The sequence below is a fragment of the Stylophora pistillata genome, chromosome 9 (genome assembly GCF_964205215.1).
Source record: "Stylophora pistillata chromosome 9, jaStyPist1.2, whole genome shotgun sequence".
Taxonomy (NCBI): Eukaryota; Metazoa; Cnidaria; class Anthozoa; order Scleractinia; family Pocilloporidae; genus Stylophora; species Stylophora pistillata.
Window position 1 is genome coordinate 11,994,331 of NC_142527.1, and position 24,181 is coordinate 12,018,511.

At 37.3% G+C, this 24,181-nt stretch overlaps 1 protein-coding gene, 1 long non-coding RNA gene and 1 pseudogene across 2 annotated transcripts in view; all 3 read right to left on the minus strand.

Moving 5' to 3' along the window:
- The window catches only part of LOC111342912 (WD repeat-containing protein 19), a 39,965-nt gene extending 25,468 nt beyond the window's left edge, over positions 1-14,497 (minus strand). Inside the window, exons 1-17 of the mRNA XM_022950037.2 lie at positions 14,374-14,497; positions 11,973-12,064; positions 11,814-11,879; positions 11,083-11,147; positions 10,502-10,562; positions 9,539-9,591; positions 9,137-9,182; positions 8,696-8,756; positions 7,169-7,240; positions 6,666-6,746; positions 4,261-4,341; positions 3,825-3,856; positions 3,247-3,328; positions 2,547-2,638; positions 2,110-2,177; positions 1,626-1,688; positions 1,461-1,546 (exon numbers count right to left, since the gene is read on the minus strand). Of these exons, the coding sequence (XP_022805772.2) occupies positions 1,461-1,546; positions 1,626-1,688; positions 2,110-2,177; positions 2,547-2,638; positions 3,247-3,328; positions 3,825-3,856; positions 4,261-4,341; positions 6,666-6,746; positions 7,169-7,240; positions 8,696-8,756; positions 9,137-9,182; positions 9,539-9,591; positions 10,502-10,562; positions 11,083-11,147; positions 11,814-11,879; positions 11,973-12,064; positions 14,374-14,379 (1,107 nt within the window). The 5' untranslated portion in view covers positions 14,380-14,497. The remainder of the gene's footprint in view (positions 1-1,460; positions 1,547-1,625; positions 1,689-2,109; positions 2,178-2,546; positions 2,639-3,246; positions 3,329-3,824; positions 3,857-4,260; positions 4,342-6,665; positions 6,747-7,168; positions 7,241-8,695; positions 8,757-9,136; positions 9,183-9,538; positions 9,592-10,501; positions 10,563-11,082; positions 11,148-11,813; positions 11,880-11,972; positions 12,065-14,373) is intronic.
- Positions 14,498-14,704: 207 nt separating this feature from the next.
- On the minus strand, positions 14,705-16,349 carry LOC148723322 (uncharacterized; annotated as a pseudogene).
- Positions 16,350-20,384: 4,035 nt separating this feature from the next.
- On the minus strand, positions 20,385-23,348 carry LOC111342914 (uncharacterized). The gene is made up of 3 exons (XR_015992033.1): positions 23,102-23,348; positions 22,787-22,941; positions 20,385-22,605 (listed from the first exon to the last, which is right to left on the minus strand). It is a non-coding gene; the product is annotated as an uncharacterized LOC111342914 (long non-coding RNA).
- Between the last annotated feature and the right edge of the window lie 833 nt (positions 23,349-24,181).

A 24,181-nucleotide genomic window follows, 5' to 3' on the forward strand; every position in this document is an offset into this window, starting at 1 on the left:
ACAAAAGAAAACAGATCAGTGGTAACAAAACCGTCACGTATGTTTTTGTTGAACAAACCCGTTCTGAGCCACCGTTTCTTTCACACTGTTAAAATTCGGTCTTTTCGTCCAAAAGTATTTTCACCTAAGTCTGTTCGTTTACTTGTTAAGTCTTTTCTCGAAGCAAATAAATAACTATTATATATATATCTTATTAGACGTTTTGTTGTGTAGTATCGCTGAGTATTTTTACGAGTTGTGCCGTATTTTGACTTTTGGACGATAAGACTTGGACGAAAAGACCGTAATTCCATAAACTTCATCTCGATAACTACACATAATTCAGAAACACATAAACGTAATTCTACGAATCTTTAAACAATCCTCATTAATTTGGCTAAAGTGAAGAAATTTTCGTAGTCATTTTCAATGGCCTAAACTGACAGTGAGATCAAACTACATACGTTAGAAGGGTTCTAGTGAGAATTTGGATAACCGGTCGCCAAAACACAGTTGTCCATCGTCTACGCATGACACAGCGGTCAAAAGTCTGCGCATGTGCCAACATTGTAATGACTAGGTGACGTGCTTTCAAGCTGTCAGAACCAAACTACCTCGCACAAGTTACAAACTACTACACAAGTCCGTGGGTCGCATTGTTTTAGAAGCGTGTTACGTTTTTGTTAAAGCTCAAAACAGAATTGTAAATCAACAGGGTACCCGTAATTGAATAAGATTTGTGTTCGAAAAGTCTCGTGTTTTCCTCTTCCCTACTTTTCTTCCCTTTTATCGATTCCTATAAACATTTCAATTTCATTCACTTTTCCTTGTGAAATAGCGGTTGATTCTTGTGCTTTTCTTTAGAATTTTGGGCGGAAAATTGATGCGCGAGCGGTCACAATTGATCCGTTCGCGCATACCCTACGTTGACGGCTGTGTTGGTCGCCAACCAGATATGTGAAGACAGAGCTGAATAACGTGTACGCATGCGCTAGGTTTTGCCGCGGGAACACGGATTTTGAGTCGTTCGCATGGTTGATTCCCCATTCTGTTGCTAGGAGGCGTCGTTTTCCTTGCCGCTTTTCTTTCACAGAACAACCTCCAAAAACTTGGTACACCTCCTAAACATTTTCAAAAATTAATTCTCCTTAAAACCTCTGGAAATAGGAAAATGCCTTCGACGAAAACGGAGTTCCTCGGTTTTAAAAGTAAGTCCTTATTATTTTCCGCTAATTTCGCTAAATTTTATACCTAGGACACTTGAGCCCGCGTTGTTGACCGCATACCCTCTGACGAAGCATTTTATTATTCAGCTCTGTCATATCTCTGTACAGGCAGAATATACAGTACTTGAGTCGTTAAATATTTTTCATGTGATAATATTTTGAGGTAAAGTAAAATCAATCACCCAAAGAAGCATGTGTTTATTTTGAGACCGAATTCTGAAAACAAATAATCAAATCAAAAAATACTAAATTTACCTCTTTGAGGGAAGTTAGATATGACAATCGTGTTCCACAGGCACATCCAAGGACAGGCAATTTGGTCAGGTAGACATAAATAGCACCTGGGTAATATAATTCAAATTGAATCGAATCGAAATGTTAACATTGTATGAATCGTTACAAATCAAGACATTAATATACCTGACTGAGTGCTAACAGCCAGCAGTTGTCCGTCATCTGTCCAGGAGATTTTGTCAAGGCGTCCTAAAACACAAAAGGTAAATACATTGTTTTAAGGGCTACATGTAACTTGAGACTTAGACGTGGTCCAGCTTGAAGTACCTGGAAGTACTTTGACGGTACATCTTAAGACGTGGCTTGAAATAAACAAGACGCAAGTTGTCTCCAAAGGACACTGACTTAACAGGTGTAAAATTTTCCATCAACATAATATTTTTACATTTCAACTTATTCTAGGCTTGTAATTGTTTCATTGTATTACAAACCCAATAGTTTGTAATTTGAGATGCACACATTACATGTACTTACCCACATTAGTTATTATTAATTGGTTCTTTCAGGAGAATATTTATTGTGGCATTTAGAAGAGTTTAGAACTAATGGAATCTAATACTAGCATATTACCCTTCCTTACAGGTCAGTAACTAAAAACACTGCATACTACCTCCTGCGTCCTCTATAGTAATGATAGCATAGATCTCCTTCATCTCTGCCAAGTCATGAATCTTTACACTGAAATAAAGGAAAATCATGAAAAATTGTTATATAAATACTGGTGAAATGAAAATAAAAAAAGTCATATTGCACCGTAATAATGATTGTTGTTAAACTTTTTTTCTTTCAGAATACTGTACTTACATTTTATCTAAAGCTGCCTATTATATATTTTGTACCATAATAAAGCAATTACCTCATTCTCTATTCATTTAGCCCTTAATTAACCCACATTTTGGAAGGACACAAGAAAATTTGTTACACCACAAACTGAAGACAATAATGTCTCCTTTTGAATTAACTAGGGGGAATTAATAGGGGAATTAATTAACTAGGGGAATTAATAATTTATATGAATTTCAAAATACAAACTAAAGCTGGCCATACCAGTTGTCACCACAAGAGGCTGCTTTGTTAAGTTCAAGAGACATAGCAATGCCTGTCAGCTCATCCTTATGATCTCTTGTTTGATGCAATTCCTGTCAGCAGAAAGCAACCAGAATTACTCACCACCTAAAACTATTACTAGAATAGGAGATGTGCTCAACCAATGTTTATTGTGTTGGACCCTGGGTAGAGATGTCCAGGGTAATGCCAACGAAAGGTAAGTGCATTAAATTTAGGGAGAGAAATCACTCTCACCATGTCTCTTTTAACCTTAAAGAAAACCACCAGTGGAAAGGAAATGCTTGGGGTAATTTACGAGACAGAGTATAGCATGCCATCCAAACACAGCAAAAAAAAAAAAAATACAGAACAGATTGGCAAATACAAATTTCATTATTGAGACAAGATATAAAAGCTTATGCTGTACTAGTAAACTGTACCATGCAGTTTTCAAGGGAAACAGAAGCTAATTAGAGCACTTAGAAAATTATACAAGTCAACACACAATGAAAGTCTTCCTGTAAACATTTGTTAGGCTGGAGGTCAACATTAAAAAAAAAAAATTCAATTCAATTAATTACAGTACCATGTTTAAAACTGTTTATTTTACTGACTAAATCTTGTCACACAAATGTTGCCTATTAAAGATCTATATGAGTTAAAGGTAATAGTTACAATGGATCCAATAGTTTTCCAGTACCTGTCCTATCTCCTTCATATGAGTAGAGATCACTACAAAATAGCCATTGGAGAAACCCAGCATTATGTAGCCATCACCAAACCTGTAAAGAAGTAATAAAGAAGATGAAATTGATGATGGCCAAGATGACGATAAGCATTATTACCATATATACATGTACAATAAGGTCTTTGTGAATTATGAAAATTGATGGGGCATCTATCTAATACATGTAGATGCATTCAATCATACTTGTGACAATTTTCTTCTTCTTGGGAAGACAGAGTAAATCTTTTATTAGCTGAAAAGGGAAAATTATGCAGACCCCCTGAAGCTCAGTATTTATTCAACATTAAAATTTGCATCCTAGACCATTATTTTGATGAATATTAAATCAAATATATGTATATTAGATACTAATAACACACTGACATAAAATAAAAACAATTGAAAAACTATAAAGTGTGCTCATTGATGAAACATCTCAAAGACAAGTTGAAACATCAAACATTCAACTGTCCATCCAAACAATAGAATAACTGATATCACAGAGCACTTACATTAAATATAAAATTATCAAATTGTAAATTTTTTCTTACCACTTGTAGGCTACTATGTTCCCATATCTTGGCTGTTGGCAAAGGTATAAAAAAAGGCACAAGAAAAATAAAGATTGTTATATATGTTGTCATTTATGTTTGTAGAGTTAAAGCTGTAAGCTCATCTTAAATCAACATAGTGAAGAAACATGTGCATCAAAAACTTCCACTGTAATCTTAAAAGACAAGTCAGCAAGCATAGCTGTTTCCCTCCATAAGGGCTGAACATTACAAGTCTGTAAATTTTTAATCTTACACTGATATAATCTGGGCAGTCCAAGCAATTATTATTTCATTTCCTTAATATAAATCAAGAGTGATTTTTTTAACTGACAGCTTGCAATTGGCTGATCTATCTAAAAAAAAAAAAAAAACACAACACATACATGTAATGTAATATTTTAATTTGGTTATTGGTTTTAAAAATGAGGGTTACCTGAAAAGCCAACTCAACTGGGTTATCAGGATCATTCAAGCTGTATAAATATAAGGTTTTCTTGCCAACTATAATGCTGACCTAAGTAAAAAAAAGGCCAATAATGAACAATGAGAGATACAACTGTACATTACTACACGACTTGGGCATTCAGAGGGCCAATAACTAAAATCAACCAATCAAAATGCTCTATTGCCGGTCACTATTCTCTCAGGATTGGACTGGGCACTGTCCCAAATGGTCCCGAATGATACCGCACTTGTGTCCCTTTGAACTTCAGTCGTATCATAAATCTCTTATTAACCAAGCTTGCTCGGGACCATACTGGAAGAATATCAGCCCTCGGTCTTTTTTATACGGACCTCGCTGCGCTCAGTCGGTACTGTCAAGACCTCAGGCTGATATTCTCCCAGTATGGCCCTCGCACTTGGTTAATACGATATATGTACAAGACCTAGTAGAATTGATATCATAGTTAATGGTAACTCTGGTTTATACATTGTTGTGTGGGAGCTACTGTAAATTACGCAAAGAGTTTCCAATTGATATCCCGTTAGAAATAACAAGGATACTTTGCATAAGAATTAAACAAGGCAACGTGTGCTGTGTGAAAAGGAAGAGGTCAAAGTTTTCTTATCTCAAAACTCCATTCAATGATTTCTCTCACAGTCTACCATTTCTCAAACTTTGAATCAAGCCTGGATGATCATAGATCAGGGCTTGACACTAACAGTATTGCCATTACCAGCCACAGACTAGTAGAAATTCAATTTTGGTCGTGATTATAGATTTCCACTGGCCAGTTTGGCTAGTAAACAAAATTAATTGTAACATCTAATTTGCCACTTAGCCACTAATTGCTAGTAAGTTGAAAAGTTAGTGAAGTTTCCAGGGACTGTCCACCAACTTTTCAGTAGTACTGTATACATGGCAACTACTTTGATTAAAAATTAATTGGCCTTCTCTTTCTTTGATATGCACAGTGCTGTGACCCCCTTCAAATACATAACCTGCCTTCCAGCCTAGACTAAAATTAAGCAATTCCCCCCACCCACCCCCCACTTTTATAGACAACAAATCACAATAATTATTCAGTATGAGATTTGCACATTAATATAATTTATACCATACTTATTTTCAGTTTGTTTAGAAATGTCAGGCAAAGAAAAATTGCTGCTACATGTATCATTATGGAATCGTGCCCATTGAAAAGCGTCGCCCGGGAAAAGTGGGGTATCCATGATGCTTTGCAGGCGGAATGAGGTTGCAAAAGCTCACCGCCGGCTTTGGTCTCTTAAGATCTGAATTGACGAATTCCCAAACGTGAGTTGTAAAATTTCGCTTTGCGTCCATTCAGAGACAATGGAGATACAATTGAAGCAATTAGTATTGTTTGAAGGTGATGAAATGAAGTTTTGTTATGGTAAAGCTGAGTTGGAACTGAACGTTTACATACATAGAGCAGGAATTTACAACGTATATTTAAGCTTTTCGAAAAGTAAATAGACTTTCCCGACGTGTTAAGTGAAACTGAGAGCAATAACGGGCTAAAAAGGAATATTTCTGTAATGTTATTTTGCTTTCATAGCAAAATTGATGGTCGAACCTCGTAAATCTGCTGCATTTCCATCTTAAAATATTTATTCGTCTATGAGCCGAACTCAGCTATAAGTCAAGACCCTAAACTTCGGTCTGTTTTTTAATTGGGTTCTTAAAACGTGAACTGAAAATACTCGGCGAGAAGCCGAGACCATGTTCAGAGGATTCCTTTCTCGAAAAAACTGAAATGAACGCAGAAGTTTCGAAACAGGAAAGTGCTTCAGTGCAGTATTGCCATCGAAAACAATTCTGAGATAACCAGAGAGTACGTCATCAGTAAGTCTATGGTCCGAGATTTTGGTAAAGTTTTATGAAAAAATCGCTCGGCTTGAATAAATAATTTTACATGTGATTGATTTTTAAACAATATTGCCTAATCAAGATTATGGCAATTCTTCTTCGATGAATAGCGCTCTGTTTTGGTTGTCTGGGCAAGAAACAATACTTGCAAACACCGCGTACACGGGGGTTTACATGATTGACAGTCATATTGACAGGCCTGCATGAAGTTACGCATGCTCTCTTTCTCTTTTCTAGCTTATTTGCATTTTCCCGTGCGACGTTTTTCAATGGGCGTGATTCCGTAATGGAGTACCATTAGTCTGCTATCCGTGCTGTTGCTAAAACTTTATGGTCATCTTTGCTGTGACATCACCAGACAACTTACAATTATTTCTTTGGTGTTCCACAAACAGGTGTTCCAATACCAAACACAATCATTTCCCCTCTGTCTTCATCAAGAAATGAAATAAACACCCAGGTTTTTACTGTAAATTTGTCTTGTATTTTCTCATAAAAACACTTACCGTTGTTTCACCAATGGAACTACGTTCATCAGTCTTCATCTCACTAAACTGGATTTCAGTAGGATCTGCTCTAAGAGTGGCCTGTTTGATAGAAACCACAGGAGAAAAAAATTAAACAGCAATGATCTTAGACATTACATGTAAAGGTATATGTAACATGCAAATTACCAATTAACAACCAAATGATAAAAATTCAATTTTCTAATCTACAGTCAATTCGAACATGTAAAGGGCACATGTTAGTAGTTATTTTCTCTTCTTCTCACGGGTAGTTCTGTTTAAAGATTATGTTGCAAATGTAAAAGTGTAAACCTTTCCATAGAAATGCAGACCTGAAAAACTTTCTACAAAGCTGCACTCTCAGAGGAATCACCAGGTGAATGAAAGCTCATGTCTTAGAAATCTGTGGTACTCTGCTATTCTAAGAATTTGTACAAAAGCAAAGCTTTACAAGTTAATCTTACAAATTAAAAAACAAATTTGGCATTTTCCAAAGTCATTACCTGTCTAATTGTATCTCCATCAACATTGCTGACAGTGATACACTTGTCCTCTCCACCAAGGGCTAGTAAATTCTGATATAGAAAAAGTAGAAGAGACTTACAGTGCAACACTCTCAACAAATAGTGTAATTAAAATGATGATGATGATGATGATGATTGCAAATTATTTACAAAATTGTTGTGGTGACGTTAGAGATGAGAGACTGATGCATGATAGATTAGTTGAATGATTGATTGAGGATTACTTTATATCTTCCTATAATCAACACACAATTGTGATTACAGTTTAAAAATTAAAAGTGAGGCACTAATTTTCAAAAAGGCCAACATGGAATTTTACATGTTTCTGAAGAAGAAAGTGAAGTGAAACAGAATGATGCTTTGATTCTTTCTTAGGTATATACTCAGCAAATATTGTTAAATGATCAATTACTTAACAAAAGTAACTTCACCCTTACTAAATAAATTTACCCTCTTTATTATCGATGAATTACAGTAAAATGGACACCTTTATTTCTTTTCATTGCAAAACCACAAAAGTTGAAAAAATCATCTGCCTTATAGCTTTAACATATGAAGCTTACATTACATATAGCTTTTTACATTTAAATGATGCAGTTATCAAAGAACCAAGTCAAAAATGATGAAAACATAATGCTCAGAACTGATAACATAGGTAAATTACAGTAGGTATAATTGCTGCGGTAATTATTGAGATGCAGGTACTCTAGTTGGTCGAGGATTCGGTCCTTTCCTGCTATTATCACCTCCTGTGAGGTGATTATAGCAAGGATGCTAATTAAATTTTGTTCTCCTGAATCTAGTCCGAGGGAATTTTCTGTTTGCTGTTTTAAATATCTCTTCGCCTTGTCAAAAAAATCATCGTCAATAAACAAAGTTACTAGCGATTCATTTTTGGTTTGTTCCGCTTTTAAATCATGTAATTTTTGAAGAAAAATTACTTTTGAGACGCATGAGTTCTCTGCCATTTTTTCTTTCAAAGTCCAAATTTGCATCAAATGCACATGCGTAACTAAGCATACGACTATTTTAATAATAAATTTGGCCGAGCAGAGGGGAGCCTGGGACTAATAAATTATAATAGTGTAAAAAGTGGCGAGATTGTCAACAAAATCTAGCGTGGCGTAATGGATCAAAGAGACGGCAACAGATTCTGAAAATGTTGGTGCATGGTTCAAGTACAGGTAAGTTGAAATAATGATAGAGCACCTAGTCTAAAGTCAGGAATAAAAATCTGAGGAGTGTTATGGGAGCAGATAACAAGAGAGTAAGGAATAATACGGTGATGAGAGATAATCTGGCTCTTTATGACGTCTACTTCTTTTTCAGAATTCCCCCCTAAAAAGCCAAGCCCCATTTTTCAATCCACACCCCAAAAAATGAAGGCCCTTTTTCAGACAGTTGATTGAAAACTGCCTTACAAAAATTAAACTGGTTAAAAAAAATTGAACTGCATGGTTTGAAAAAATTAAACCAGAGGTAAAATTTGAACCACAACATACATACCTCAGAGTTCCATGCCCCACACACTATTTTCTTAGTGTGTTTTCCAAGAATTGGAACTTTCCTGCAAAAAGGAAATAAATATCAATTATAAGATATCACAATTTTGAAATTACAGTCATGTGCATTTCAAACCTAAACATACATTACTGCAACTTACTGTGCCCTAAACTGACAAGATATTGACACAATAATTATACATAAGAAATATAAGAATCAAAGACTAAAAGGAGGATTTTCTTCATGTTGCATGTATCTCCATTGATTTCTTCTACTTCATTAAATTAAACCTAATTTTCAAAAATATTTTACATGACTACATGTATGAACATAAGGTTCAACACTAAATTCTAGAACCTGCCTGTAAAATTCCAAAATCCCTTAACATTAACTAATGATTTTCTGAGCCTCTGTACGAATACTTCTTCTAAAAGATTACATTACCTTGATGTCTGGTGGTTGTATATCAACAAATTGCCTTTGGATGTACCTAAAAAAGTAAACAGATATCTTCAACAATTGCACAGTACAGGTGTGTGAACCTCTACAACCTACATACTATAGAAATACATTGTGTCCCTGATCTAAATTTAAGAAGATCCACTGTTTTCTGTTATATACTGTACTGAGTTGACAGAGTTGTGTTGGAGCTAGCTTGCAGCTCAATGGCTTGACAGTCAGTGGCTTACATCCTAAGGCACACACTATAAACTAAATGTGTGGCCATTGGATGAAACTATGAAGATTGGCAGAAAAACGTGATGCCCATTACTAGCTGCTCTTCCCTAACTTCTGCCTATCTGAAGACTTAAAGAAAACCCTATGGTAATCAATATCATTTCTCACCTATTGCAAGTTGTGGTCCAACTCTCGACCATAATAAAAATGCCAGACCTTCCCTAGATTAATTAGACACAGTCAGTGTAAACAAACTCAAGACTTTGGCCCTAATACTGAAACATCTATAGTGCACATTATGAAGCTGCAAACAAAAACTATGCATAAAAACTAATGTATTGAAAGAGCATTTATTTAGTAGCTTGTATGAACTGTAACCTGGACAGAAGTCCAACTTAAGGCCTAACATTATGGAGCTTATGATATCAAGGATCTTTTAACATGTATGTTTGCAGAAGTACATGGCTTACAAAACACTGCTACATGACATATTATAACATAACCAAAGTAAAGCGTGCACTCTGATTGGTCAATTTAGCATCTCCCATTTGCCCATGGGTGTATGCTGCTGACACGAGCAAATGCAAAGACTATTTTTCTGCGCACGCTTGTTTTTTCTGGTCACGTAAGATTTGTTAAATAAAAGGGAACTCTTTAGCTACAATGTATCAATGTTATGTTATAAAACAAATGGTAAACACCACAGCATACACTATTGAGTTATGGATGCACTTGGGAGGTTTGCTAAGCACTCAAGAAGCTAGAGTCGCTCTCGGCTATCGCCTCGAGTGACTCTTACGCTTCTTTCGTGCTTAGCAACCTCCTGCGTGCATCCATAACTCAATAGCGTACACTGTGGTGTTTACCATTTGTTAATTGTGTGTACATGTTCCTGTCAGCATCATCAGGGTTTTGTTCTGAACAAGATTCAAATATGGATGTGGAACGTGAAATTTCTCATTGAAAATTTTAAGTTTTCCGTTATTACTATACAAGACTCTACATAATCATACAAAACATCACTTTACACTAGAGTAATACAATTTCCTAAATTACCATTTATAACAGGTTAATAATTTTACTAAAGTATATCCTGTAACATACACACTCAAAAAGATTAGATCAATGTACCTCAACCCACTTTCCAGTTGTATAGTTTTGTGGGAATTAGCATCCCATAAGTAAACAACTCCTGAACGAAGGACAAACAATAAAATTACTTGCTGATGTAAAGTGGAGCAGTTTTAAGCAATTAAAAATGAAGCAAGTTCAAGAAACCCTATTTCTCCTTGAAATTCTCCCTTTCCTTTCAACCATCTCTTTGCATTTAAACTGAGTTTGTAGCGACACAAAAGGCATCATTGCCTCAAATGATGATCGACTTCTAACCAGTTGTAGAGCAGCAGATACTTGTGAAGATGTGGGTTACCACATGCAGCCAAATGACATTATACCTACCAGATTTTCCAAGAATTTTAAAGGGATTCAGTTACTTTAAGAAATCTTTAGCCACGAGAAGTAGTAATTTGACCTTTTAAAGTAAGTGATAAAAATTTTACAGATTCCAGACATTGCTTCTCCCTATTGCTCTGGATTGATTGAAATGACATGTATGCAAAGCTACATCTAGACAATACTGAGTTATTTTGAACATAGTTGGGAATTTTTAGGGAGGGGGGGATTTATTATGGTAAAATTAAATTACAGTGCACCATTTTTATCCTGTATGATGGCCAAAGTGTCTCCATCTTTGTCCCATGCCATTCCAGTGCATTGTCTAGAACCAAAAAAAAAAAAAAAATTAATACAAAGAGTACTTTCCATGTCTCATGATATCAGACCACAGCTGTACAATTGTACACAGTACATCCTAACTGAACAATAAGGAATATGGTGTACAGTGCAGCTCAGAGGGAAATGGCCAGGTGCCAACTCAACTCAACATTTTGCACCTAAAAGACACACATGCGACTCAATCAAAAAGTTGGCTAAATCAACTGGTGCCCAAACATCTAGTTTACTTTCATTCATGGCTAAAAAAATTTCTCTATTTTCATTAAAATTATACAGTCAAACTTGTATAAAACGGCACCGTATTAAGCAGTCACTCTGTATTAGGTGATCAGTTGCTGAAGTCCCAAAATTCCTTCCCCTCAAAAGAGAGTAATTCCCTCCTCTATTCAGCACATATTGGGCCACTTACCCCTGAGCTGTACTCTAGTTTCAACAGGTGTTCCTAACAGTTTACCAGTACCACTGATAACCCAAAGTGGAAATCACTGCGATGTAATTATAGTAACTGTTCTTGCTAAGAACACAACACAGGCTACTGGGTTCAAATATAGACTTAAAGAGCTAACGGGGAACTAAGCATCAATGCATTCGTTCTCCCTCATGCATTTGTGTTTAAAAACTGCTTACATTTGTTATAAAAACCACTTACCCTGGAAGGTTGATGTCATCTTTCTGTTCCCCATGACGGTCATAGATCATCACAATTCTGTTCGTTCTACAATCATTAACAAGAATGTATGTGATCATTTGTGATCATTACTTTCAATCAATTTTTGTTTTCAAGTTTAATTGATTTAAAGTGTCTTACCCAGCAACAGCTAAGTAATTCCCCTGCTTCTGTTGCCAGCAGTATTGGACTGTTCCACCTCCTGTCACCTTCTCAGGAACACTGAATACTCGCTGTAATGTCACAGACAATAAAATAACTAACAGGCGAGTCAAATTAGCTGACAGCCGAAAAAAAAAAGAGATTCCAACTTAAGTTGAACATCTACACTAAATCATCTTCAGGGAAAGACAGAAGTAGCAGTTTAACTACCAGGAAAGTCAAATTAGTGAACAGCCTAAACAAAAAACCAACTTAAGTTGAACATCTTTATTAAATCATCCTTGGGGATAAAGTAGCAGTTATAGAAAGATGGCCATAATGAAGTGATACAATGGTTGAGGTGTAACGTAAAACCTGTTTTCTCGAAGGTTAAAGCTCTTTTATAGGAAAATTCATCAGTTACATGAGGAGAGAATTTCCACATTTTTATTACATCCATTTTGAAATCGCTGGTGGTCCCTGTAATCTGATTGGCTCTAATTGGTACGGTTTATTCCCAAATCACACCAGTTTTTGCTATAAATCGCATCATTTTACCCTATACTGAGTTTTTGACACAATCATGACGTCAAAGTCTTTCTGTTTTGCATACAAAATAAGATGTAAAAATGTTTCCGGTTCCGCTTTTTATTTAAAAACCAGCTCAGTTCTGTATCAGTAAAATATTCGAATTGACCAAGTCCTGTATTCGGGCGATTTCAAAATGGATGTAATAAAGTGGTAATTGAACATCATGGCGTGTAATTTTGGTCTGAAATCATACTTGTGATTTCAAATCAAACTCATGCTGTGCGCTCGTTTGATTTTGAAATCACGCATATGATTTCAGCCCAAATTGCACTCCACTCAGTTCAATTACCATTACAAATTGCACACGAAAACTGATATCACACAAATTGTGAAGCAATGAGTGTGATATCGGTTTTCAAGTGCACTTTAAAGCGCAATTCACAAGTCAAGCCATGGATTTTCCTTGAATCTCATAATTGAATATAAATAAGAAGAAAAAAAAGAAAACAGCATTATTTATAGTTATTATGTATACGTAGATGCGAAACAATATCACTTAGCCTCATTTTCAAATTGCAATTCCACACAAAGTACCTCGCTTTGTTAACTAATCAGAATGTGAGATTTTATTCAATGATGTGATTCAATTAAAAATAAAGTTTAGAGCTGTATATAAATACGTAGCACAAATAAAAGGATGCTGACAAGAGAGAAACAAAATCTGATGTTCAAAAGAAATTTTTTGACAAACAAACCAAGCCGAAGCAAGTGATTAAATCAGTTTGGGCACAATTCACTCTTGCAGGCACTGAAGATAAATTATTTCCTCTTCAACAAAATAAGACAACAAGGGTCCAGTTAAAAATTCAAATGGCTTTTCAAATGTTTTCGTATTCATTTCTCAGTTGATGACACACTATTGAGAAAATGTAAGGGGACAGTTGGGCATGGTGGCCATTCCCATTGTGGAAAGATGGCTGTTTTGAAAGGTGATAAAATTAGACAGAAAGTTTGGAATAGTCACCAAGTTATAACAAAGTGACTGTCACAAAGAGGCTTACCGGTATTTCATGTTATCCCTTCACTATTAAAAGATTCATCAGGTTTTTATCAACCTTATACTCAAAAATTAGAAGCTGCTTACTTTGTAACTTTCTAAGTCAACCCTGCCTCAACATTTGTCATTTTCCGGCCAAATTGATTGTGTTTTATTCAAATGCAAATTTAAAAAAATTCCTAGAGAAGCCTTGACCGTGCTCTGTTCTGTGGTATAGCACACAGGAAGCAGCTATAGCATGAAAACAGTGTAGAAAGAAACACAAGAAGCTGTCAAGTGTTTTCCCCTACCCTTCTTGAGTACTCTAGCCACTTCGAATTCTTAAGTGTATGTTTACAGTTCAAGCTTATATACACCAACAAAAGTGAACTCTGTTGTAGCCAAAAAATTAACACCATCCGATGGATCAACCCCAGAATTATGGCTAAAGAAATATTATTATCACCTCCTGCACCATTAGCCTAACAGGCCTGTGATGACAGGTGATGACAGTTGTTGACAGCTGCTTTAGCGTTGACTTAAAACTGTTTACATACAAATTGCCGACGGCCCAGTCTTAGCAGAAAAGCTGAAAATATTGTAATACACGCACCTCGTAAGAGCACTTACTTTTTTCTTGTTTAAAAAGTGTCGCTTACATTCTAGTTTGGAGGAAAATCCTTCATTAAACAAAAATATGTATCCACGAATAGTTTTTTGTTTATTTACCATGGAGACGAGGGAAGAGACAAAAAATTAATGTCCTCAGCCTACCATTATTTTGGAATCTTTCTTGCGATTTTTAAACGAAAAGTGATACATAATTTAACCAACCTTCATGATTCACTTTGTGGTTCCAAACGCGAAGAACCTTCGCCCTAATCAAGAAGTAAAGTAAATTTAGAGGCCTGGAGGACCGCCATTTTGAATCCTAGGACAAACTTTACATCCAGCGGATGTCATCGGCCAGATAAGTAGGTCATATAAAATACATAGACTGTCCCATGAACGAAGGCCGTTCAAAACGGGACCCTCTCTCTCACCTGCAGGGGCCCCTACACATATCTTCGTTAAAATTATGTTTCCTGATCAAAAGCACCATTATCAAGGAAAATATAAAATATCATGCAAATTGCAACATATAAAGCGTTTTTAGCGCGAAGATTTAACATAAGAGGGTGCGAAGATCATAAAAATATTTTAAAAATACTTTCGCACGAATGGAGTCTGATTGCACGTTGAGATTTGGCTTTAACGCTCCTATAGAAAGCATTTCGTACACTAAGCAGTCAAATTTGTTTCTGCACTTCGAAACGCTTTAGCAGGCCCTGGGGCATTGTCCCGTGCATGTTCTTATAGTGTTTGGCAATGGCGGAGGATTGTTGTTTATGTCCCTTTACACGATTATGTAAATGTCCGCGTGTGTAACCTACATAGCCCGCATCACAGAGGTCACATTGAAAACCGTAAACAACACACTGCTGATTTACAATTGGTGGCTTTGGTTTCTTCACATTTAATTCTTGTTGAGTTTTTCGGCTCACAAACACAGGCTGGATGGTGGTGTGTACTTTTAGCCTTAGATCCTTAAGTTGTTTCCTCACAATATCTGCTGAGATTTGGTCTTTAAATGGTAAATCCACTCGAGTCGTGTCGTCTGTCTCTTGAGATGGTAATAGAGGGAGTCAACGAAGTTTTTGATGGTAGAATTAACAAGATGTTTGGGATACTTCAACCGTAAGAATTACTGATTTCAAAGGGTCACATTTGTCGGAAAAATGTGTCCAAGATGAAGATAAACGATGTGCTCGATCAACCATAGTTCCTAGTAAACCCTTTTTGTAGCGATTGTCGACATAACTCTGATAGTGTAAGAGTGCACCTGAATTGGTGGGTTTTACATACACCTTTGTCTCAATTTGTGGCGAACGATTCAGCAACTGGATGCCCAGAAATGGAAGCATTCCATTGCGTTCGGTTTCCATCGTGAATTTTACAGAGGAAAGTACTTTGTTGAACGTGTCTCAAAAGTTAAATGCTGTTTCTATATTGGACATGATGGTGGTCGTATTGTCTACATATCTTCGATAGAAAGAAGGGAGTTTATCTTCTCGCTCAAGGTTTTCTTCAATGTGTGACATGAAGACATTAGCTAGTAAAGGACCGAGAGGGGACCCCATAGTCACGCCATCAGTCTGTTCGTACAGGGCTCCATTGGATTGTAATAGTTGTCCTACACTGAGAAGGTCCTCAAGATCCGTTTTGGTGAAGTTCAAGTTGTAAGGTGTATCAAACCAATTGTTTGTAAAAGCTCTGTTCGCGAGAAGCTGCATCGTTTCATCTAAGGGTACGTTAGTAAACAGAGAAGACACGTCGTACGAAACCAAGATGTCGCCGTTTGCGATTTCTAAGCTGCGGAGTTTATTTGCAAATTCAAAAATGTCAGTTACTGTGTAACGGTTTAAGGACAGAGGCTTGAGGTTAGTGTCGAGCCATTTTGCCAAAGCGTAATTGTATGTTTTCGTTGCTGATAGTATGGGGCGCATCGCCAACCGATCAGTCCTTGTGTGTCTTTGGTAAACCATACAAATGCGCTAATCTGGAGCCTGTAGGGCGGACCGTATCTACAATAGGCTTGGGTAGCTTCTACAAACGATAGACTCTAATTCTTTCTCTTTCTGTAGAAGGGGGTGATGATATGTTGGTGGTCTGCCTCTACCCGAGGGCCTCTCAAGAGGGACCGCCCGAAATTTGCTTGAATCATTGATGGATGCTTCGGATAACAGTCGTAGATATTCAGACTTGTCCATTGCGACCACTCCTGAACCTTTATCTGGTTTCGTGATGATGATGTCGTCGCGTTGTTTTAATTTGATCGATGGCAAGCAGAGGTGTCTTGGAAGGTTTCTGTGCTTTGCGCTGGATGTAGTTCAGTGCTACAGATCGTAGGAATGCGGCCGCCAACTCTTTCAAATCATCGTTTCCGAGATGAGGTTCAAGCCTCCGTAGGCCTTCTCAAAGCTCGCTTTCACTTCAATCGATGAAACCCGTTGGGGAAAGGAAAATTTCAAGCCCCGACACAAGACCAGTTTCTGTAAGAAAGAGAGATCGTAGGACGATATGTTCTGTATATGCTCATCAACATCCATTTCTTTGTAGAGTAGCCTTGCGATCTTCTTTGTGTGAGTGCTCATGACCTCCTGATAGTGTTTGTTTCTACGGAACAAGCTGCGGCTTCGGCGAATCTCGTCGTAGATGGAGCTGATCTCGTGCTTGAGAGAAGTTCTTTGTTTAATTTTTTCTTTAAGCTCTTGTGAGATAACATTCCTTCCGAAGGCTTCCGATGACTGCTTCCATTTAGAGCTCCTTCCTTTGTCAATCTTGGCGAATGTTGGGGTGAGATCGAAATTCTGACAGAATCGAAGAAATTCAATCGAAACATCGTAGTTGACCTGTTTCTTACTACACTGTTTAAGTCTTCTAAACAAGTGTAGTTAATTATCGCGTTTTAAAATCCGTATCAAAAGAGATTTCTTAAGACTTAAAACTGTAAAAACGAACTATAAAATCCGACGTTTCGGAGTAGTCATGACTAGCCATTATCATGTGTAGCCATTATCAAGGAAAATATAAAAGATCACGCAAATTGCAACATATAAAGCGTTTTTGGCGCGAAGAATTAACATAAGAGAGTGCAATTTGTATGATCTTTTATATTTTCCTTGATAATGGAGTCATGACTACATCGAAACGTCGGATTTTATCGTTCGTTTTTACAGTTTTATATTTTTATTTTTATTACTATTGCTATTCTTATCATATGATTATCATTATTATTATTATTAAAATAGTTTACAGTGGTATTATTTGCTTCTTTCAGTCTCCTAGAACCGGGGCCAATCCTTGGTCCTGGGGCGGGTGCCAGGAGACTCTTTTATTTGATGGACAGAAACCTTCTCAGTATGTGCGCCGTTCCCAGGAGGATGATCTCTTGCAGCTCATTAATGTTACTGGCTCCAGGGATCTTTCCTAAGTTCTGTTCCATTTCCTCTCTAATACGTCCTAACGCACCAGCAATAACCGACACAGTGTCTGTTGTCATTCCCCACATTGTCTCGATTTCAATCTCAAGATCTTTGTATTTTGAAAGTTTCTCAATGACTTTCGTTGAGGCGTTTCTGTCGGGTGGTACCGATACATCATTCTATAAGTTTGCAACATTGGTTGGCAAGGTCCTTTATCACTATATCAGGCTTATTTGCTGACAGTTCCCTATCAGTATGTATTAGTATCATAATTATTATTATTATTTCTATTATTATTACCATTATGCTACCTTTCTATAATATCAAGAAATGGATAAACATTATGTAGCTTTCTCGAATAAAGACAAACAAACCGAGGGTCCCGTCTCCTGCATCTATTAATTAGCCAATTTGATTAGGCAGGGGACGTTAAAGAACCCACTCACGAGATTACCGTAATGTGGTCTGGCCTGTCTACGGGGAATTGTGGGGGAGGAAGCATCTTCAAATAAGTTTCCTTCGATTTATTGTAAACTGCTGATGTAGTCCGGCCAAAGTCTCCCGAAAAGTGTTGTGATGCGCATTTGATCAAATCCAAATGCTAATTTGCGCAATATAACTATTAAATCAGTTACCATTGTTGTTATTGGCTATTATTATAACCACTATTATTATCCTTAAACTATTATTAGCCTTAAACACAGATGGACTTATTTTCTTCGGACTATTCCCGACGCCCAGGATCTCATAGAACCTTTGGAAAGTGCTACGAGCCATGTCCTCATACCTGCAATAACTGGGCGCAAGTGTAATCAATTGGAGAGAGACGTGTTGTCCTTACCCGCTCGCTTTGGTGGCCTTGGCCTTCGAAATCCGCTGATAGAAGCACCGCGGGAGTACAAGAAATCCGTTGGAACAACTCAGTGCACCGCTCGTCGAACAAATTAAAGCCCAACAACATCACTTACCGGAAGACTCGGCAGTAAAGTCATCAAAACAGACTCCCCAGCATAAGAGGGACGAACACGTAAAAGAAAGAGTGAAGAGTGTTTATGAGAGGGCACCACTTAAGACCGAGCGAGCACTAGATCTGGCTACCGAAAAGGGTTCATCGGTATGGTTAACGTTCCTTCCCTTACAAGAGCAAAGATATAATCTCAACAAAAGAGAATTCCGAGACGCTATTAAATTGCAATTCGAAGATATTCCTTCCAAATGTGCTTGTGGGGACGTGCTCACAGTGGACCATGCAGTGGTCTGCAAAAAGGGTGGCTTTATTATACAGCGCCACAACGAACTTAGAGACTTAGAAGCTGAGCTTTTAAGAATTTTCTGCAAAGATGTGGAAGTCGAACCCCAACTCCAAGACACCACAAGAGAGCAATTAAACAGTGGTTCCAACATGGCGTAAGATACAAGGCTAGACATCCATGCTCGTGGTTTCTGAGAACACAATCGATCTGCATTTTTCGATATTCGAGTTTGTCACCCAAACGCTGAATCGTACAGAAATCTGAAACCGCAGCAGATTTACCGCATGCTTGAGAATAAAAAGAAACGTTCCTACTCGAGACGTGTTCTAGACATCGAACATGCTTAATTTACGCCTCTTGTGTTTACTTCGACTGGTAGAATGGGCAAAGAATGTTTGAGATATCACAGTCGCCTTGCAGAACTCATTGCAGACAAGAAAGGAGAGCACTATTCAAAGACAATTTCCTGGATCAGGGCAAAAACTTCGTTTGCATTATTAAGATCCGCCCTAATCTGCCTAATAGGACCCAGAACAATTAGAAGGCCCAAATTAGATTTTACTAATGTAGACCTGGATATTCAAAGTTCAGAGGCTGCCATTTGTTAGTGAGTTTCTTTTTTTTAGATAATTTGTTAGTCGACATTTTCATTTATTTTTCGATTTTTAAGGAGTTTATCTTAATTTGTTTGTAAATATTTTTGATGATTAGAGTGAATTATCGTTATCATAGTGTGTATCCTCTAGTTTTTCTTACATTTTTATTAGATATTTTAACACATTTTTTCGACTCTCAAGCATTTTATCATAATTTTTGTTATAATTTTTTGTGATTATGGTGAATAAAAGATTATATTCATTTTCTATTATCATCATCATTATTATTATTATTATTATTATTATTATCATGATAGTAATCATAATAATGATGATGATGATGAACATACTTGTTATACCTCTTGTACTTTGAAATGTCTTAAGTAATGATATATTTTTGCCACGCGCACTTGAACCCATACCAAGAGTCAGCTTTCCAATTGGCACACTGGATGAACCATATTGAGTGGCGTACCTTTCCGTTTGCGTTTGTTTTGAGTGGAGGTGAACTCAGTAGTGGAGTCACGCGTCCGGCTATGAAACGGAGAATGGGAAGTGGGCAACGGAAAACAGAGATTGGAGAACGAAGAACAGCAGTCTGGGATAAAGGTACAGTGGTAATCCGAATAAAAACTCAAAATAGTGGATAAAAAGAGGGGTACAAAGTAAATAGAGCCTTACTATATCCAGTAATGGACTGCGCATTTATTCAAATCATGTCAAAGAAAACACAGCCAATTACGAAGCCAGAACACCATTACATATTTAATGGTTTTGAATTCGTACAAAACACTCTGATAGTGGCACACGCCATAGCTTTGTTCTCTTTGTTTCACACTTCAATAAAGTTTCCTCTCGGTCATAGCAAGTTAGAGGTCTGTGCAAAGGTTAGTTGCATTCTTCTCTCGCTAGCCTTACCCTCCCTCCCTCCCTTCCCTCCCCTCCCCTCCTTTCCCCCTAGGATTCAATTTTTGAACGTTCTGCAGTTTCAATTTGACCATGCTTTGCTTAGCTTCAAACTCTCGTGTTTACTAATCATAAGGAAATCACAATCTCGTATTCGTGATTCTCTCTCTCGAAGATCAGCGTACTGCTCATATAGTTTACCTGTACAACTTTTATCAAGATCACACGAGTATAAGCCTTTCTAACAAGGATCATTTAACAGCCGGTTTCCAGGCATATTTCTCAGAGAGATATTTAGAGCCATGGTCGAAGCAGCTAAACCACGCAGAATGATAAAAAGGGGAAAACGGAAAAAGGACTAAGAAACATTGCTCAGGGGACAGGATAGGTGAAAATGAGATGGAAACGATGATGGATCACAAGCGCCAGGAACCAAGAGCAAGAAATGGGGAACGAGTACATTGAGTAGGGCCTAGTTGTCTGAATTTTTATGAATTGTTATTTTATGTAGTATCGTTAGTTCCACTTGGTTCTACAGGAACGAAAAGAACACGAAATGGGAAAAAACTCCCAACATTTACCGGAGTTAATGGTAACTGTCTGGTTATAATATTTCCCTTTCCACCGAAAACAAGCAGTACGAGCGACACTTCCTTCCTAAAGTATGGCGTCGTTCCTACTAAGCCAGCCGCAAGTCTGTGTTGCACTTACTATAGACTAAACACACAAGAGGTGGGCATCTTGGAGCCAGCAGTGTGCTGTTAGAGCGGTACCAAAAGAAGAAATAATCATAAGAAAGTACTAACGCCTTATGTGAAGAGTTATTAGTTGTTCCAAAAATGGTTGACGTCGAAATAATTTTAGCCCCTCCCTGACAGTAAACTCTCATAAGTTCCGGCTACGAGATTGAATAGTTTTCCTCATCAAGAATTTTTAATGAGATCCTTTGATCAAACTCAGTTGTACTATTTGCGGAGAAGAGTTTAAACTTTCGACTAAAACTTGTAGCACTAGCTGGGAGCCTAATTTTATCCAATATCCAGAAAAGCCTTCAGCATCAAGTAAAGATGCCTCTGGACTTCAGCTGGAAACTTAGAGAACCATTCAAAAGTGTGACAGTGTTAATCACTGACATGCCCTTTGTTGAACTTGCCATCAAGTCAGCTACTTATGAAAAAGGTCACTCAGGTAAAGAAAGATCTTATTCGTGATATCCTGGGCGTGGAACAAATAAAAAATCTGAGCCTCCATGAGGAATCGAATAAAAGACCTTCAACTTCCGCGCTTCGATGAACTCTGAGCTAAAACAGAGAACTCTATGCAAATTGAAATTGGATAAATTTCATTTGACTTGCGGATTAAAAATCAAACGAAGTCATGATCCCAACAGGTGACTGAGCTTCAATTTTAGCAATTGCAGATAAGAAGCCTGAAAAAATGATAATAATTTCAGGCTCATTTTTTTTCACATACTAAAGTTTTAGCTCATATGTGAAGATCAAGGCTTTATTTGGGAGAATTCCATAGTGAACTGGGCCATTATTTGGGTTCGTAACTGACACCCGTCCTATGTCATAATCAACAAAGGTCCATTGGGTCACACGCGTGAAAAGAATCAGAAAGTTAGGAAATTAGATATATTCTATGTCCCATGCTCGTGACAAGACGAAATACGTGTATACCAAGCTAATGATGTCTCATCTTTCACATTCTATGAGGGTTCCTCAATTGTTGTCCGTCTAATACTCATGGTCCTAAAATAAGTGAGGAGAATTTGTTACCTTTCTATAATCAAAAAATGAATAGATATTCTAGTCTTCTCGGATAAGGACGACTAAACCGTAGGCTGATGTGCCAGAGCTGTATAACGTATACACATGCGCCAGGTTTGACCGCATACCCGCTGACGTAGCATTTCATTATTCAGCTCTGTCGACTAATGTTCTCTGCTGTATGAATTTAACTGAGCTTAAACTAACTATACCTTTTATATTTCGGATTGATGTACACGAACAAAACAAGCAACGGCAATGAAAATATATACTCAGAAGCAGTAATGCGCCAGCTACGGCATGAATATGTATGTTGCTTTCTGTTTTGTTTGTTTCGTAAATCTAAACCATCCAATTGAGCACCATCGATCATCGCGATCAGAATTAGAAAGGGAAGCCCGTTGCCTCAGAGAGGAGTATCGTAAGCAGCACTAGAGTCATCTTGTAAAGAGCCACTTTTCACCGAAGCCGAACTGTTGTTGTTTTGTGGCTGCGAAGTGTCGTCCTGAAAGCCCTGATAGAGAAAAATTCACACATAGACAACAATATGAAGAGTTTTATACCGTAACATTTAATGACTCACTTTTACTTAGAATAAAGAACTAGCAGACGTATTTTGAAGACGTTCCGAATCATTCATCCGCCCCATCTATAAGAGTAAATTAAGAGGTTAGAAAATTCCTCTCGCAGCTTACCTTATTGATGTATCCACCTTGTACTATATTGGCAACGGATTTCACTGAAGACAAACTAAGTTCAGTCGTTGTTATTCTAGTTGTAGGATTGCTGGCTGGAGTCGTGAATAAAGCCCCTTATTTACCCACGTAACGAACTCCTCTTTTTCCATGCGCTGAGCAAGACAGAAAACGAGATTTTGAAATATGATTGAGCAACATTTTAAGGTATTTTTGTCAGAAATATCTCGGGTAGAATTATTAGGAGAAATATATGGTAAGAGAAGATGAACTCGTCGCTTCTGTTGACCATGACTAGTTATAAATTGCACTTACCTTTCCTCTTAGAATCCTTACAAAACCAATCCCGCATTTGAGGCGCGGAAAGAGTATACAGTATGGGATTGACAGAGGAATTGAAGGGAAGTACAAACACCGCCATCCATACATATGCTTTCTTCTCGGGATCATGGAAACTTCCACTCAAGGATAAGATACCAACGAGAATCACTGGCATCCAGCAACAGAAGTCTGTTACAGTCAAACTAAGTGAAGCGTACCCCTCAAGATTACATAAATGAATTGATCATTTGGATATCGAACCCGCCAGTCGTTACAAGAATGCAATAATGAATTGATTATCTGATTATTGAACCCGCTAGCCGTTTCACGAATACAATAATGGTTGATTATTTGAATATTGAACCCGATAGCCGTATCCGTTTTGAAAAGGCGCGGATCATTGTTCAAATTAGAAGTCCATTTCTGAAGTCCAATAAGATTGTTCTATTTGACGAGGAATCCTGAAAATGAACAAACTGCACTGTAAAAACACTGCGAAAACAGTCGATCGCAAATAACAACGAAATAAAAAAGTCTTGCAATGGCTTCTCCCGTAAACTATTTTTTTCGACCATGAATACATACAAGAATTTCTACAAGTTCGTCAAGATATAAATAGGCGAAAAAAGCTCTCGATAACATTCCATTTACAACATTTACAAGAAGTTCTACACAACACTCGAACTCACCTTTCCCGCCACGTCTCACACCATGTTGAAATGGTTTTGATACATCATCGCGTGTTCGCTTAATCCATTCAGAAATGGACTTCTGAATTGAACAATGATCTGCGCCTTTTCAAAACGAATACGGCTATCGGGTTCAATATTCAAATAATCAATCCAACATTGCATTCTTGAAACGGTTAGCGGGTTCCAGTTTAAATATTCAATTCGTTATTGCGCTCCTGAAACGATTAGCGGGTTCAATATTCAAATAATCAAATCATTAATGTAATCACGAGGGGTACGCTTCACTTATTTTGACTGTAAAATGATAAGAGCGACTCTTTTAGCGAGGGTTGATTCTCGTTTAACATTCGTGGATCTTTTCGAGCTCGATGATTTCACAGCA